Source organism: Solanum pennellii, chromosome 9 (assembly GCF_001406875.1).
Source record: "Solanum pennellii chromosome 9, SPENNV200".
Lineage (NCBI taxonomy): Eukaryota > Viridiplantae > Streptophyta > Magnoliopsida > Solanales > Solanaceae > Solanum > Solanum pennellii.
The window spans coordinates 3,160,169-3,177,882 of NC_028645.1; the positions used below are offsets into that span (position 1 = coordinate 3,160,169).

The 17,714-nt window shown below is 27.7% G+C and overlaps 3 protein-coding genes across 4 annotated transcripts; 2 read left to right on the forward strand and 1 right to left on the reverse strand.

Moving 5' to 3' along the window:
• The first annotated feature begins 977 nt into the window (after window positions 1-977).
• LOC114078628 (zinc finger A20 and AN1 domain-containing stress-associated protein 4-like) lies at window positions 978-1,899 on the forward strand. Its single transcript, XM_027919559.1, has one exon. The coding sequence runs from the start codon at window positions 1,159-1,161 to the stop codon at window positions 1,612-1,614; it is 456 nt and encodes a 151-aa protein (XP_027775360.1). The 5' UTR covers window positions 978-1,158; the 3' UTR covers window positions 1,615-1,899.
• Window positions 1,900-3,629: 1,730 nt separating this feature from the next.
• LOC107029836 (purple acid phosphatase 22-like) lies at window positions 3,630-8,213 on the reverse strand. 2 transcript variants are annotated; one of them, XM_027919560.1, is made up of 6 exons: window positions 8,026-8,213; window positions 7,168-7,462; window positions 5,474-6,042; window positions 4,643-4,731; window positions 4,330-4,387; window positions 3,937-4,045 (listed from the first exon to the last, which is right to left on the reverse strand). In XM_027919560.1, exons 1-6 carry the CDS (start codon window positions 8,173-8,175, stop codon window positions 4,040-4,042), a joined length of 1,167 nt encoding a protein of 388 aa, XP_027775361.1. In that variant the 5' UTR covers window positions 8,176-8,213; the 3' UTR covers window positions 3,937-4,039. The 2 variants fall into 2 exon arrangements, with proteins under 2 accessions (XP_015086772.1, XP_027775361.1); XM_015231286.2 differs by lacking the exon at window positions 4,330-4,387 and having other exon boundaries at window positions 3,630-4,045.
• Window positions 8,214-13,642: 5,429 nt separating this feature from the next.
• LOC107030748 (probable purple acid phosphatase 20) lies at window positions 13,643-17,592 on the forward strand. Its single transcript, XM_015232007.2, has 5 exons — window positions 13,643-13,804; window positions 15,470-15,764; window positions 15,896-16,470; window positions 16,642-16,730; window positions 17,354-17,592. Exons 1-5 carry the CDS (start codon window positions 13,658-13,660, stop codon window positions 17,523-17,525), a joined length of 1,278 nt encoding a protein of 425 aa, XP_015087493.1. The 5' UTR covers window positions 13,643-13,657; the 3' UTR covers window positions 17,526-17,592.
• The last annotated feature ends 122 nt before the right edge of the window (window positions 17,593-17,714 follow it).

Sequence of the window (17,714 nt, forward strand, 5' to 3'; positions counted from 1 at the left end):
ACGCCCACCCCACAATATAAGAACCTTTTAATACCCCATCAAATTTTACAAATTATATTGTTCCATTAAAATATTATTCAAATATATGTTCTTTTTGGCACAACAAAAGAAGGTAGAAATATATATATAAAAAATAGTTATAAATGAATTAAAATATAAGAATTTTTGTTTAATAATGGTATTTAAGTCACTTTGTGTATGAATTTTTATTACTATCTTTCAATAATAAAAAAATATCGAATAACTCTATTTTTTAAGATAGATATATGAGTGTGAAATATTAATTTGCTGTTGGACGGAATAAAATATGATACCCTCATAATTCTTTTTCTAGTGAAATAATAATTGTATCTAATCATTTCCTCCTAAAATTTTCTTGGTTTTCTTCACTTGCAAGTTTTAATAAAAATGTTTTATTTCTTCGCTATATATAAAAAAAAATAAGTGATTTTTAATTTTAATTTTATCACTATTACTATATTGAAAAATGATAATTCTATTTTACTTTTTAATATTAATTAATTTTATTATTTTTCAAATCATTCTCAAGACCTAAAACCATACAACTTTAACAAATTTATTGTGGTAAAAATATTAATATAAATCATTTTTAAGGAGCATGTAAAGTCCAAAGTGAATAAATAAAAGTGGATTAATAAAGTAATTATAACCAACAAGAATTATAGCAGTACAAAAATGATTTTTCATTCTTAATCAGATCTTTCATATTCGAACTCGGACTAATATTAAAATTATCTTTTTTACAGAATATTTTACCTCTATTCATTCTTAATACAAATATTGAATACCAAAAAAGATTTTTTCTATAAAAAAAAAAACTCTTGATAATTTTTTTAAAAATTAAAACTCCCTTCCACACCTCCTTTTTGACCCTTCCAGCCTGTCCATCCTAATAATTAATTTTATTATACTATATATTATATTATCATCAATCCTTCTCATTATTAAAATTCCCCCTTTTGTTTTTCTCTTCTTTCTAAATCATCCTTTCTCCCTATTTTCAAGATTCTTCATTCACCCTTTTTTTCCCCATTTTTCTCTCCATCTTTTCTTCCATTTTTCAACACCCTTTTGCTTTAATTACAAAACCCATAATTTATTTTCATAAAAAATTCAATTAAAAAAAAAATTATTTCTATGGCGGAAGAACATGAATTTCAATCCCAAGAAGGTGGACGTCACCAATTATGTGCAAATAATTGTGGTTTTTTTGGCAACTCTACCACCGAAAATTATTGTTCAAAATGTTATCGCGATATCGAAAAACAAAAATCCGATGCAAAATCAATCGATTCTCTTTTTTCTCCGACAAAAAAAGTGTCGAAAAAAAAGATAATAGAGCCGATTGTTTTGATGACGGATACAGTAAATGCTACGACGTCAAATGTTGTGACGCCGCAGTCGAATAGATGTTTGGTTTGTAAGAAGAAAATGGGGTTAATGGGATTTAAATGTAGGTGTGGGACCATATTTTGTGGGACCCATAGGTATCCAGAGGTTCATGCTTGTACATTTGATTTTAAGTCAATGGGGAGAGAAGCTATAGCTAAGGCAAATCCATTGATCAAAGCTGAGAAATTAAAGAAGATTTAATCCTAACCGTTGGATTAAATGACTTTTTCTTTGGTGTTGGAAGTGATGAAAGCGATGATGATGGTGGTGATGGTGATCGTGATCATGATTCTCCGTCGAGACCAAATTGAAAATAAAAAGGAAAATATTGGGGTTGTTTGGTTCAAAAAAAAAATTATGTGAATGTAAAATGTAAATTTATATTTTAATTTTCTTTTTTAGTATTAATCCTTTTTTTTCTAGGAAATAATTTATATTACTTGGCTTGCTTTGTTATAAAAAGACTTGAATTTCGCTTTATTATTATTATTATTGTTATTATTAGTATATTTACTTTCTTGGGTTATACGTTGAAATGATAATAATAAAAAAATAGTCTGATGCAATTTTTATGTATGATTTTTACTAATTTGAACTATTTTTGGTATTTGGTAAAGTTTTTTTAGGGGTTTTTAAAATTTAACATTGACCTTTTGAGTGTTTTTTCATTAAAAATGATTATATAGTCCAATTTATTTTAATTGTTACGTATGAGAAGACTCAAAATTGAGAATCTATAAACTTAAATTCTAAATTTATTCCCAAACATATCGCTAAAATATTATTTTAACTTGATTTCTTCATGCTATGTGATACTCTAAACCTTAGGCAAAGAAATGACAATGACTCTTTGTTAATTTATTTTGAAGTTTTTGGCCAAAAACATCCTTTAACTATATTATAAACTTAAACTTATCCTTAAAGTATTATTCTTAGCAGAAAACATACTTCAATAATTTAAAAATGAACAATTTTCATCCTTCTGTTAGATATCATCAAAAGCTAAGGGATCCTAAAAAACATGAGCAGTTCACGTGACTATCAACAAAAGTTTTCCTGCATAATTACGTTACTTTCTATAAAAAGTTTTTTTTAAAAAAATATTACAAATCTTAGACATTATTGCTTACGAAAATAAAAATTGTTTGAAAGTTGTGAGAATACGTACGTGGTCAGCTCCTTTTTCATTTAGTAACGGAAAGAAGTTGGCGTTTAATTATCTTTACCTTTTTCATATCCAAATTGTATTTTAGATCAATAAATTTTTGGGTCAATTTGACATTGAAGTAATCAAAATATTGTTATATCTCGCATTTGAGTTTCATTCTATATTATTAGAAGCGTAAGTCTCCAATAAACGTTGTTTCTAGCATATTCAATTGAGAAGAAACATATTTGAACTAATAATATTTTTAATATCAAACTACATGAAGAATAAATGAAAAAACTGTCAAGTTAAAAGATTTTTCATAATGCTAAACTCAATTACCGAAAAAATTCACAATAGTATTTTTGGCGTATCTAAAACTAATAATTAGGATCTGTTAGTTTTATGATAAATTAAAGTAGAAGGATGAAAATTGTTCACTTTTAAATATTTGAAGGATGTTTTATGCTAAGAATGATACTTTAAGGATGTAGTTTAGATTTGGGGTATAATTTAAGGATGATTTTGGCCAAAAGCTCGTTTGTTTTGTCACACCTTCATTGATAGATTTTTCATTTATGATCTTTCTTACGCTTTTAGGGAAAAAGTCCAAGTTATTTAAACTTAGACATAACGATTCTGAAAAAATAAAATAAAAGTTTAGTAGAGTCGTTACGTCAAAGTTTAAATATCACTATGAAAGTGAAATGAGATAGTTATGAACTTTGTCTCTACCACTTCACCATTCAATTAGTAGTAGTTTTTTAAATTCATTGCCAACTAAATTTTTTTTTTTTTGGACCACTAAAAGATAGTTCTTTAAACTCATTTGACAATGAAATTTTAATGACACGTGTCAAAAAGACAATTTTTTTTTTTAAATTATGATACTAGATCACATCAATGTTTGAGTTTGCATCCAAGTTGCATTTGTTGTTCTAACCATAAACTATGAGGGAGAAATATTGAACCTTTATAAATTTATTTTTTGTAATTTCTTAGTAATATGTTGGCTGAAAAAAGAGAAGAACAAAAGAAAGAAAAGTGTATTCATAACTATTAAATTCTATTCCAATATGTAATTATAAATTTTATCTCCGTCTCTGAATTAATTCAAATATAAACGGTTAACTTATGTTCTGCATCCACCTTTATATACCGGTGTTTTTATATTATAAAAAATGGTTCTATTATTATGGTATACAAACAGCTACCAAAAAAGGTAATTGAAAAATTCAAACAATTTTGATTCATTGCCATTGCTAGAGTTCATCCTTCATTTCTTGAAATTTCTCATGATGAGGCAAACATGATTTAGAGGAAGCAAAACTTTTAAGCCATAATTCATCAGCCATAAATGTGTTATTAGCTTCATTGTTCCTATGCCATGACCAATGTGCATGTGTCTCATTGTATACCTTCAATCTACCATGTCCAAAACTTGCCTCTCTAAACATTGAGATTGATGGGCTAGGGTTTTCAAAGCTTCAAAATGATTAAAGAAATCATGTTAGCTAGTCGAAGAAGAAATTAAGTAAATAAAATGTGAACTATATCGATAATTTAAGTTAATTTTTATGTCAAACAATCAGATGCTTTCATATGGTATTCAAACAGACAGAAGATTCTGGTTTGAGGTCTCATTGATGACATGTAATAACAAAAAAAAAAATCATTAGCATGGATGCCCCTCTTGTGGGCGCATTGTAAATGTTAAACTTTTAAATGAGATTTGACGGACACAAACATCGACATATATATCTATATACCTTAGCTAGCGTTCCTTCTGAGCCAGGATCAAACTCTTCTTTTGAGTATGATGGGGCCCTGCAGTGGTAGAACCTGGTGAACCGGGCGTACTATTTCCCAACTAGAAGGAGAATTTACTTATGGAAAGGGGGCAGGGCTAGAGGACGGTGTGGCTCAAGACGCAATGAATGGCTAAGGAAAGTCACCAACTTAGGTGGAAAGCGCACTTCCCTATTGAATTGCGTTTGCTTGAATTTTTTTGGTGAAACTATATTTTGGTTTATGTAAATAATTATGAAAATAACAAAATAATATAAGAATCAAGCAACTTACATCATAGCAAGCCCTTCCCTGTTTCCTCCATCTCCAATTGTCATATAAATTGGACCACATTGATCTGCCTTGTTATCATAAACCCTAGTCTACAATATATACAAAAACAAAAAAATGATATACCAAATAAATAGAGTGAAATTGTTTAAATCTAACTACATTTTCAAATTACAATTATTCATTTAAAAAAATGGGATTAGTGACCCTTAAATTAGTATACTTTTTGGGTTGAAATTTTAAAATAAGGTATTTGAAAGTGAAATTAAGAACACATATTTACAAATGACACTCATGACTCATTACCTATGTTTGGACATGCTTTTTATCTGGGGAAAAAAATTAAGCAAGTTATATGAGTTGTAAAAAAATCAACTTATTTTATGTATGAACACCTCTATAAAGCAGATACCAACTACAACTAGTTTTTTTATTGAAAAGGGAAAATGCACAAGTACCCCTTCAACCTATTTCCGAAATCTCAGAGACACACTTATACTATACTAAGGTCCTATTACTCCCTTGAACTTATTTTATAAGTAATTTTCTATCCCTTTTCGGCCTACGTGGCACTAGCTTGAAAAAAAAGTCAACTAGCATTGGGCCCACAAGATAGTGTCACGTAGGCCAAAAAGGGGTAGAAAAATATTAATAATATAAGTTCAGGGGGTACTAGGACCTTAGTATAGTACAAGTGTGTCTCTGAGATTTCGAGCATAGATTAAGGTGGTACTTGTGCATTATCCCTATTTAAAATGATAATATAAAGATTTTTTTACGCGATCTGTGTATACGAAATTAAAACAAGAAGGTAGCTTAGCTTAGTATACTTACAAAACGTTCATAAGCATGAACATGCCCCGCAAAGACAACATCTACTCTAGCATTGTACAACAACTCTTCCATTGATTTCCTCATACTTTCACCTTCCCCTTTATGAGCTAAATTAGTGTTGTACCACGGCACGTGGACGAGCACGAAAATCCACGGTGTCACCCCCCTATCGACTTTTGCCAAGTCACCTTGTAGCCACGTGTATTGATCCGATTGGGCATCAAAGTCCACGTAGGATCCCAACATGATGACGTGGCACCCTGCCACGTCAAAGGAGTAGTATAGGTTCGATGTTGAACCACTTTGTTGATATGGCATTAACCATCTCGAGTTATAAGCTCTGAAACCATGACGATAAATTATTGGGAACGTTTCGATTTCGTGATTGCCATGTGTCACCATCCAAGGCCTTTTACTTGCATAAGGCTCAACCAATCTACCAAATGAGTCCCAAAGTGGTTGTTGTGTGTCAGCATAGGATAAATCCCCAGGCAACAAAAGTACATCATAGTCTTTTGAACCTATATGTTCTAAAGTTGAGGCTGTCCATTCTGTTTGACCCAAGTCACCTGTTTAAACCACTGACAAAGTTAGAAATTTCGTCAATAACAATTAACATATAACATATACGTATATCTTTTTTTTATATATACATAATATGGTTTTCATATAAAGATAATTCAGCTAACTATCATTCAATTTAGGTGTCTCCCGGCCCATTATAAATAATTTCTACATTTTCTCGTGATTATTAGTTGATTTTATATTTGATCATACACTCACATTACAACAAGTAGAGAATTTTGTGGCGATAATATAATTGTCTCTATATTTTTATTTAACGACAATAATAAATATGAACATTTATAATCACCACTTTATATGAATGTCATTAAAATCTTTAGCGTATTTAAATACAATTATATTAACTCAATTATTATTATTGAATATTATTATTGAAACTAGATGTGCTTTTGTAATAGTGTCATAGATTAGTTTAATTATTTTAATGTAACTAATTAATTAAGCTAACTAACTACATTTTTATTTCGTGTCAGCGGAAATACAGATCTTACTTGTCAATTAATTGCAAGTTAAGCCTTAGTTTTTTTTTAAATTATTTTTCATTTAATGTCTGATACTTTCAAACTCGTACCATATAAAACATATTAAAAAGGAAAACGCTTTCTAATATGATTTTTTCCACAATTTTTATTGGTTAGCTAAAGCCTTTATTTGTATAGGAAGGAAAGGAAAGAAAACGTTGAAGTGAATTAAACAATTAAAAAGACAGAAAAAAGAGATGCATGATAGTGATAACATTTAAGTAATAGGTTTAATCGAACTCAATATTATTAATACTATATATGTATATATATAAGTTGAAAAAATTAACTAATATTATATATTAAAGTTTGAATATCAAATTTTTGAAAACCGAAATCTAGGAATGAATGAGTTTTCTTAGTCGCATTTTAAGGTAAAACACTCCCTATAATAGAATTTTTTTTCATTAGAATTCGAAACTGAAACCACTAATCGCAAAATAATCTGCGTTTTTATTGAAATCTTCCTAAATTTACCTTTTTTTTTCTTTAACAAATAAAATCTAAATTGCTAAAAGTGCATGAACACAAAAGAAAACGTACAAGCAAAATATAAAGATTAGTACAACATATTATAATTTAACTCACCAACGATGGCAAATTCAATGGGAAATGTTGAAGGTGGCGTTTTAAAACTAAACTCCGGCCCATTTCCACCACATCGATAATAATACGTCTTGTTTGGGCCTAACGACCCAATTGTGATGTGGTGAATTTCGCCGGAGTTGTAGAAAAAGTAACGATATGACATACGTTCTCCGGTCATCGATGATTTATCGTAGTTTCCCGGTGATGTACCATACTCTACGATGGATGTTTCATGTTTATGAGATGTTATCCATGTTACTCTCATGTGATCTTTTCCTACTAAAGAAATATGTACCTACAAAAAAAATAAAAAATAAAAAACCACTGTGGTTTATATAATTTTCAAGAATCGATAAAAATGTGGTGGGACGAATGGAATTCCGTCACTTTTAATGAGAGATATTCGATTCGAGCTCCTAGAATGCAAGACATTTTGGTGGGAAGTGTTTTTCCTTCTTAACGGGCCGGGCTGAGCCTGTTAGTGTGGTGGCTTGGTATGGATCTAAATTAGTCAGATAAGAGATTTGAAAGCCCGGATGGTAAACTTAAAGAACGTTATAGCCATATTCTATGGATGTTAAAACTCTACGATAGTGGTTATTTTTCAAAGCGAAGTTTCATTTGGTGATGTTGAAACTCGATGATAATTACTGTTTTTCAATGATAGTACTAAAAGGTAATTAGTAAATGTTATTTCTAAAGAGAACTTTTTGATAAGGAGCTCTTTACCCGTTATGGGCCTCTTAGTAGGTCAACCTTGACTAATCTGAATTAATTAGATCAATAAATTCTACATATTCAAAAGTGGTAAAACAAAAACGTATTATTACATGACTAAATTGTTGTTGAGTACTATACCTGTTCGGGCTCGGATTTGGACCGTGTAGGACCAGCGAAGATGGCGGGACGAGGAGGAGGACGGGAATATTCCGGCGATGCATTGAAATTTGGGAGAGAGTCAAGGAGGAGGAGGAGGAAGAGGAGAAGTGAGGAGTATTTTTTTGCCATTTTGATATGTATAAGTAATATAAACTAAGCTTTTAAGAAAGAGGGGAAATGTATATATTATGAAAAATATGAGAAAATAATTTAATTATTTATAAAGAGTTTGTAAATAAAAAAAATAATTTATGAAATATTAATAAAATATGTATAATGAGATGGCATTGGCGTGAAGTAAGTCCTTCACATTTTTTTGTTGGGTATGCTTACGGCAATGACTACATTTACTAAATAAATGAATTTATTTCATTATAATAGTGTTAATCTTATTTTTGAAGTAATTAATTTTATTTAGTTATTATAACATGGAGTTATCTTTTAAAATAATTTGATAATACAACCGTTTGTTTACGCCATTAAAGAATTGTAGTGGGATGTATAAAATTATTATATTGTTAATCAGATATCTTAAATTTGAATTTTACATATAAAAAATATTTTATAAGGAGTGTTTTTCCCTTTAAATGGGTCTTTTCTAAAGCAAACTTAGAGGCTCATTTTTCTGTTTACTTAAACTCATTAACTTTTGCTCAAATTTTATGTATATATATATATATATACACACACTTAAGAACTTAGAGGCTCAAATTTTTTTAAAAAGTCATGCGAATATATTTATCAAGAAAAATTATTTAATATTTGTTAGAAATATTAAACAATATCCCCTTCCTCCCATATTGAATACACTTTCCCCATTTTATATGATTATTAGAAATTATTAATAGATTGGTCAATTTTATAAAAAAATATTTCGTTCTTTCTTCGTGTTAATTATGTTTTTGAAAATAGAAATTTTGGATCTTCAAAATTTATTTGAACTTCCAAAGTCATACTATTAATTGTAGGGACAAAATTGGGAAAAAATAATTAATTTTATCCTAATTTAGTAAATAATTAAACAATATGATACAGTACTTTTCGTAAGATATCCATCGAATATTGAATAATGAAAATAATATTTATATCTAGAGAAAAAGAGTTTGATATATCCATTAATTTTATTTAATGTTGATCAACACGATTATATATACAGAGAGACTTTGGTTATTTTTATTTAAGTAAATTAAAATATTCATATTCATATTAATATAAATAAATAAAGATAATAATAAAATTAAGGGATAATTGTATATAATAGCAAACTAATAACCTAAAATTAATAGAGTAGCTACCGTTTGGTTTAATTGTGCTCCATAGCAAACGTTAGCCAAAGTTTGTCAGTCTCCTCTCTCCCAAAAATCTCGCTCGCCACTCTCCCATTCTCGCTCGCCACTCTCCCTCTGCTCGCCTCTCTCGCTTTATACACAGAAGTGTATAAATTCTGTTTTTGTTTTGTATAAAGCGAGAGAAAATTGTATATACACATGCAAAAACATATATCTTCGTGCTATACACTTAATTATACAATTTACAAACATTTTACTTCAATTCAATTGTAGACAAATGCAAATTTTATTCAAATATTGCAGCGAAAAAGGCCATCGAATTATACAATTGCAGTGAAAACAATTTTCTCTCGCTTTATACAACATAAGTGTATATATTGTGTTTCTGTTTTTGTATAAAGCGAGAGAAAACACATATATTCTTGCTATACACTTATAATTATGCAATATACATACATTTTAATTCGATTCAATTGTATGCAAAGCAAATTTTATAAAAATATTGCAGCGAAATAGGCAGCGGATTATACAATTGTGCATTATACAATTGCAGTAAAATAGAATTGCGAATGATACAATTGCAGCGAAATAGGCCAGCGAATTATACAATTGTATATGTATAGCGAATTATACAGTTTTATGTTTGCTATGGAGCGCAATTATGCAAACTTTGCTATAACATACAAATATGAATGTTTTGTTTAGTTGCCCTAAAATTAATGATCAAAAGTTAAGTTATTTGAAAAAATATACTAACATTTTTAGGATTACACCAAAAAGAAAAGTATTATGTAAAAACCTTACAAAAACAATACTTAAAAAAATTATTATTAGTAACGTATAGAATTTAAAATTATATTTAATTTGGGATTTTAGTACCGTTATTAAAAAGATATTTAACAATCTAAATTTTAAGAATATTTATCTAAATTATCGTTTATTTGGTCTTAAGCGATTCATCTAATAAATTGTCCAATAATTAAAAAGGAAAGGTAGAAAAATACGTAATAAATTGGGAGAGTTTTTCTATTCTCAAATGTTAAATATTCAACAAATTAATACCAACACTCCAATTATATATATTTCCATTAATTACAACTCTAAAGATAAGATTTAATTGAAAAAATTACTAGATCAGAATATTTGGTCAAAATGACAAAAAAAAATATGTTACTTTACGTTTTTGAACATTTTTACCCTTTTAACTTAAATATCTTTTACTTAAAAATAAAAAATATTAATTTATTTTAAAATAAAAAGAATATTATAAATTGTTTAAACTTCTGGCCAAATTCTGGTCATTTAACATTACCCGATTTAATTTTAAAGTTAATTAGATTTTTTTAAAATGATGGGAAAATTACATGAGATGGCAAACATCTCTATGTAATTAGTTAATAAGGGTATAGTTTAATTTATTTACGTCAGTAAATAGAGTTTCAATTTTTTTGTTATAATTAATGGCATTCACTACCTATTTGTATACAGGATAAAAATAGTCATTCAAAGATTTTATATAATTTTATTCAAAATCAAATTTATCTCTCCTATTCGCATTCCATATCTTTCTCCTAAAATTACTCTTCCCTTATAATTTGAATTTCGATCAGAAAAATTTTAACATTCTCCCTGCGATGTTCTTCCACTTTTCGCAAGTAACCGCCAAATTTATGGCTTTCAATATATTTTTTTCCTGATTCCTTCTTCAACAATTGTATATATAGTATGATTGTTAGTTTTTTCATTTTTTAAAAAAAAAATCTTTATTACTTATCAGATTACAAGTCTTTCATTATCAGAATTAATGATTCCTCTCCATTTATGAGGATTACGAGAGGTATGTCATTGCATGTCAATGTTGTTGATAATCCACCTTCGTTTCAATTGGGTAAACTCAGGATTTTGGGGTCAACGTAGGTTTATGGCAAAACATAAACAAGTTCAAGTTGAACAATCTATTGAAGAATTGAAATTCATGGAAAAAAAATGACGCAGTGGCAATTCATAAAGTCATCAACATTGCGAAATCTAGCGGCATTTAGATTGTTGAAGGTGGAAGTAAGAGTAACAACCATAAACATTGATTCAGAGAAGATTGAATATGCCACATCAGATTCGGACAAATCTAAAGAATATCGGAAACATCAAGTAGTGTAATTTATATACAAATTACAAAGTTATGTACATAATGGGTTGTATATTAAGGTAATATATACAAAGTATTATGAGACAGTTCTTAATTGTATATTCTATTAGTTGTATACCAATTACTGAAGTTAGGTACATAGTGGGTTGTATATTAAGGTAACATATACAAAGTCTTACGAGACAATAGCTATTTTTATACAATTATTTAATTTTGTATAAAATAAATTTGTTCAAATCACTCTAGTATACATATACAAAATTGTATTCAAAATTATTAAATATTATACAAATTCATCGATATATACAAAAAATTATGAACATAATAAAATATTGTATATATAAACGTTACACACTCAAATATACAAATTTCAAGCTTACTATATATACAATTATCAAATGAATATTATACAATCAGTTTAATTATTAATATTTTTTCAAAAAAAAAGTGAAATCACATATGCACATATATAACTATAATATATATACCAAAATTATTGTACATAAATTCTTTAATATATACAAAAGAAAAAATAGGAACATAATAATATACCGTATACAAACAAATTATCCAAAAAAGTTAAAATACTACATATTATGATGGTCATATACATTTAAAAGCACAAAACTAATTATACACAAATATTGTATAGAAATTATATACAATTTCTCAAATATATAAAATATAATCAATATATATATATGTATGTATGTATGTATGCCTGATTGTTTCATAGATCTCTCTAAAAGAAATTTCGAAAAATATTTGATTTTCAATTAGTGTTGTCTTTCTATAGCTTTAGATTTCTTTTTTTAGGAAAATATTTGATTTTGAATGTTTTGCTTAAATAATGGGATTATGTAAATTTATTGTTACCATATTTTGTGCTATTGTTACCATTTATTGAAAAAATATTTTTTTTATATAAATTTAATTTAAAAAAACATTTTATACAAATTTAAAGTCACCTAACAAACTAAATTATACTCATAAAATATAATTATGTAAACTATACCCATAAAATATAATTTCATAAAATCCGTTTGCCATATATAAAATTTTCACTTAATCATTTAGTGTCACTAAACTTTGACTTAAACATTGTTTTTGTTTTCAATTAAATTTTACAAATTAATAAATACCCATTAAGATTATTTTATTGAACCTTCCAATTATTTAACCACTAGTTTCTTAAAAAATGCACAATAACAATTGACAAAACAAAAGAAAAAATCTTTTTCTGTTCTACCAATTTTTTATTTTTACAGACATATCTCAGAATATTTTTTGAATAATCTGTTAATGCATAATATTCACTATTCAATGAATTTATTACACTCCACATAAAATTAATAGATACATAATTATCCACCTTAAAATTATATATACGTGAATTTTATTAATTCTAAAAAAATTTAAATAAACAATTCATTATTCAATATATTTATAGCAATTTTAATTTTTGTGTCACTTTTTTTAAGACCGCCAACATGTGTAGATGACGACCATCCTAACTAATTAGACAGCTTGAGAGCTCAATTTTGTTTTCATCTCGAAAAGTTGATTCATAAAAATCGACTTTTAATGAATAAAGTTATTTAATATTTTATTTATTACAAATATATAATTTAATTAAACATAATAGAAAATATTTCAAAAAATATTTAATATCTATATTATTGAAAGATATAGAATAAATACTCTATAGAATAATTGAGAAATATATAAAACCATGATTGTTTAAAATTTTCTAGAATAAATTACTATGGTAAAAAAACAACAACTAATATTCGATAACAGTAAGTTTGACTAGTTCATATTCGTAACGTTTTTCATAATATTATTCCAAGGTTTAAAACCAAAATAAAAAATATAATAACTAGCTAGAATTTTGATTATAAATTCGTGATAGCCAAATAGCATTAGCTAGATCTTTGTATATATATTTAAAAATCAATCAAATATATAAATAATTTATTCAAAATTTAATAAATTCCCTTTTTCTTTTTTGTAAAATTCAATATCCATAAAAAAAAAAGAGAAAAAAATTTGAGAATCTAGAAAATCACATTCCTCACCCCTACCCCCAAAACCTATTGTCCTTATTATATATTCACACAATATATTTTTCTATAAATAGCTCTTCTTCTAATTCCTTTTTATTCCTATCATCACCATGGCTTCTATTAAGGTTCATATTTTGCTATTTTTATTACTAATAATTTTATCCATTGAATCTTCACTTTCCTATGAAAGGCCACCACCAAGAAAATCACTATTTTTATCTTTATCTCAAGATCTTGATTCCTCTTCTCCACAACAGGTAACAATTTAATTTTTTTATATTGTCGGTGTATATAATTATTTTTTATTTTTTTTCATCCCTTTATAAGAATTGTTTGAATATGATTTGATGTTCTCTTTGTTGTATTTGCTATTTTTTTCGATCCTTTATATATGTGGTTTAAGGTTTTGATACACTCATTAGGTGAACCATTTTAATAGCATTAATACACATTAGCAAAACAAAGACACATCTTTTCCAATACATTATGTCTCGATACTCTTAACAGTGATGTATCTGAAAATATGAGAGTAATTTATTCAAATGATAAAAAAATTTTATAAAATATAATGAAAGTTGTGTATTTAGAAAATTTTCCTCGATTATAAATAGAAGCAAAGTTAAGATACAACAAGAGATTCTTCTGAACTTTTTTAGAAAATAAAAAATTAAATTATTTTTTGTGTATATAGAAACGTTATAATTTCTTAATTTCTTTATATATTTTCATTTAAATAATAATAAATAATTTATTCAGAACTCGATTACTTTTTTCTATAACTCATCCCTACTAATATGAAAATGAAAACTGTCGTGAGAGATAGTCAATAAAACAAGAAAATAGCTAAAGTTTTACGATAGTTGTCAGCCTTATACATAGAAATCATCGAAAATACAAGAATTTGTTGTCATTATATTTAATAAGTTAATATTGTGTTCACACAAAACTAGGGTCTCGAGGAAGTTTGAGCTAATTAATTAATTCATATCATATTCACACACGTTTAGCCTAAATGTTAGACAATTTAGATAATATTTATTTTGAGATTTGATTAATTTTTGTATCAATCGTTTTTAATCAAAGGTAATTTTGTACCCAACATAGGAATGGTCATGTTGAAATCTTTAATTTGCCTTTTATGATTAAGATTCAACACGTGATAAGATTCTATTCATATTTATGTTTTTTTATTCAATATCTGATATTTATATTAGAATTTGATTAAACTTAAATGTCGTGTAGATAGTATTCAAAAGAACATATTTCTAAGATCTCTAATTAAAATTGAAAAAATATTTACCATTCCATTACATTCTGATCAATTTAAAATCATATTATCACTCAAAAAAAAAGATGATTTTACAAGTAATATTAATTAAGTTTGGTCAATGAGATGCTCATCACGATGTATGTTTGAGTTCCTCTTTACAAAAATTAAATAAATATATATATATAATGTAAATAATTTAAGATGGACTTGTTAAATGGTACTGCTAGGAACATGTTCATAGTTCTCTAATTTTTTTCATTTATCATTTAAATCGATGAAACAGTCCCTAACGCTTGCATTAGGATAACTTATTTACATTATATTTTTTGAGGTTAGACCTTTTCCGCGACTAAAAATAAATACAAATGTTTTAAACATTAGACTGTCTTTTTTCCTTTACTTCACTATCTTTATACATTGAAAAAATTCATTCATATCAATATAACTTGAATATGTAAAGTGGAAAAAAACTATATTTAAAAATATTTTTGTAGACATTTTTTTTTACACACACACCCATAATTCACACAACTATCAACATGATATAACTAGAAGTCCTAAGGTTCAAGTTTCATTGTTACATATACCAACAGATAAAACGTCTGATCCGTTCTCTAACAGTTTAAGCTTTTACGTTTATCGTGTCTTTCAGGTGCACATTTCGATGGTGGGTGAAGACAAGATGAGGATTTCATGGATAACGGAAGATTCCGGTACACCGGCGACGGTGAAGTACGGTACATCTCCGGGAAGTTACCCATTTTCAGCAAATGGGGACACTACAAAATATAAATATATTTTGTATAAATCAGGTGAAATACATAATGTTGTTATTGGGCCATTAAAGCCCAATACAATTTACTACTACATTTTAGGCCCATTTACAAGCCCAGAATTCAATTTCAAAACCCCTCCAGCTGGATATCCTATCAAATTTGCAGTTGTAGGTAAGATCCATATCTAAATTAATAATTATTTTTTCAATTCTAAGTTATATACATCGACAGTATAAAAGTTTAGTATAGTTTGATTAGTCGAAGGTGAGTCTTAGAGCAACAGTAAAGTTATTTCGTTACAGGTGATCTAGGGCAAACTGACTGGACAACGTCAACCCTAGATCATATTTCAAAATCAAATTACGATGTCATGTTGTTACCCGGGGACTTGTCATACGCGGACACTGTGCAACCACTATGGGACTCGTTTGGACGACTCGTGGAGCCGTTATCGAGCCAACGCCCGTGGATGGTGACACAAGGAAACCATGAGGTTGAGAAAATACCAATTTTACATAGCCAATCTTTTACATCATATAATGCAAGATGGCTCATGCCATTTGAACAAAGTGGTTCAACTTCAAATTTGTACTATTCATTTGAAGTTAGTGGGCTTCATATAATTATGTTGGGCTCATACACTGATTTTGGGCCCGAATCAGCCCAATACAATTGGCTCAAAAATGATTTGAATAAAATTGATAGAAAAAAAACACCATGGCTTATTGTTATTGTACATGCACCATGGTACAATTCTAATACTGCTCATCAAGGTGAGTATGAATCTTATGGAATGAAATCATCTATGGAGGATTTACTATTCAAGGCTCGTGTCGATATCGTCTTCGCGGGACATGTTCATGCTTACGAGAGATTTGTAAGCTTCTTTTTTCCTTATAATATGTCGTTTATTTGTCTTTTCTTGATCATTATACTATATGATTTGTCACTAAATAGCTCATAAGTAACATGATTAACGATGATTTTTTATCGTGCGATGAATTTTTTAACGACAAATAATTATTTCTTTGTGTTTTAATATATATAGACTCGAGTATACAAAGACCAAGCTAATAATTGTGGTCCAATATGCATCACAATTGGAGATGGTGGCAACAGAGAAGGCCTAGCCACCAAGTAAGTTTGGCTCACTTTTAAATAGTCCTTTTTTTTAATTACATATTTATCTAATTTAATCGATCAATCAACTATGCCTTAATTTCAAACAGCTGAACCAACATAGGTTGCCTATTATTATTATTATTATTATTATTAGGAATTTAAAATTTGATGTTTTTTTTTCCTAGCTGATATATATGAATTATACATTAATTATACTAACATTACAAACACACACACATATTGTATATATATGATATATGTATATATGTATGTATGTATATGTATATATTTTGTCAATTGTTTGTCTTGATATCAAATATTATGACTTCAAAATTCTTGTTTTTGATGAGTTGGGGTACTTATTATATTGTGTTTTCACCTTAATTTGTCTTCTTTGGACCAAACTCACTTGTTTGAAAACTAGTTTTGAGTAAATTTTTTATGTTTTTATGTCTATCGTCATAAAAGTTGTTTCTAGAGAAGATTATAGATCTAAATTAGATATCGAATTAGTACTATCGCCAATTTCACCGTTCATAATTGGAGAATCACATCAGGTTTCTCTTTTGATATATTTATTTACTTCTTTTGCACGTTGAAATATGTCTAACGACTTTCTTATTGATCAAATATTATAGGTATCAAGATCCAAAACCAGACATTTCAATTTTTCGAGAGGCAAGTTTTGGGCATGGAGAACTTGATGTGGTAAATGCAACTCATGCACAATGGTCATGGCATAGAAATGATGATGATGAAGCTGTTGTTGCTGATACTATTTGGATAACAAATCCTTCTTGTACATTTTAAAGCCAAACAATTTAGATTAAAAAAACTAAAAAATATATATATAATATATAAACAATTTAAATCTAAATTTCAAAAGTAAATTTAAGTTGTAATTACAATAACTTAAAATGATATTACGAATTTTTTCCAATTCCACTCATCGATGAGTTTTACTCTGGTATCATTGAATCTCACTCCCCCCCCCCCCCC

Coding starts and splice junctions, on each gene's coding strand:
- LOC107029836 (XM_015231286.2), bottom strand. CDS start 8,175: ATGGCAAAAAAATACTCCTCACTTCTCCTCTTCCTCCTCCTCCTCCTT. Junction 6,043..7,167: donor CATTGAATTTGCCATCGTTG/GTGAGTTAAATT, acceptor TGGTTTAAACAG/GTGACTTGGGTCAAACAGAA. Junction 4,046..4,642: donor AGGGAAGGGCTTGCTATGAT/GTAAGTTGCTTG, acceptor ATCATTTTGAAG/CTTTGAAAACCCTAGCCCAT.
- LOC114078628 (XM_027919559.1), top strand. CDS start 1,159: ATGGCGGAAGAACATGAATTTCAATCCCAAGAAGGTGGACGTCACCAA.
- LOC107030748 (XM_015232007.2), top strand. CDS start 13,658: ATGGCTTCTATTAAGGTTCATATTTTGCTATTTTTATTACTAATAATT. Junction 15,765..15,895: donor TATCAAATTTGCAGTTGTAG/GTAAGATCCATA, acceptor ATTTCGTTACAG/GTGATCTAGGGCAAACTGAC. Junction 16,731..17,353: donor AGAGAAGGCCTAGCCACCAA/GTAAGTTTGGCT, acceptor CAAATATTATAG/GTATCAAGATCCAAAACCAG.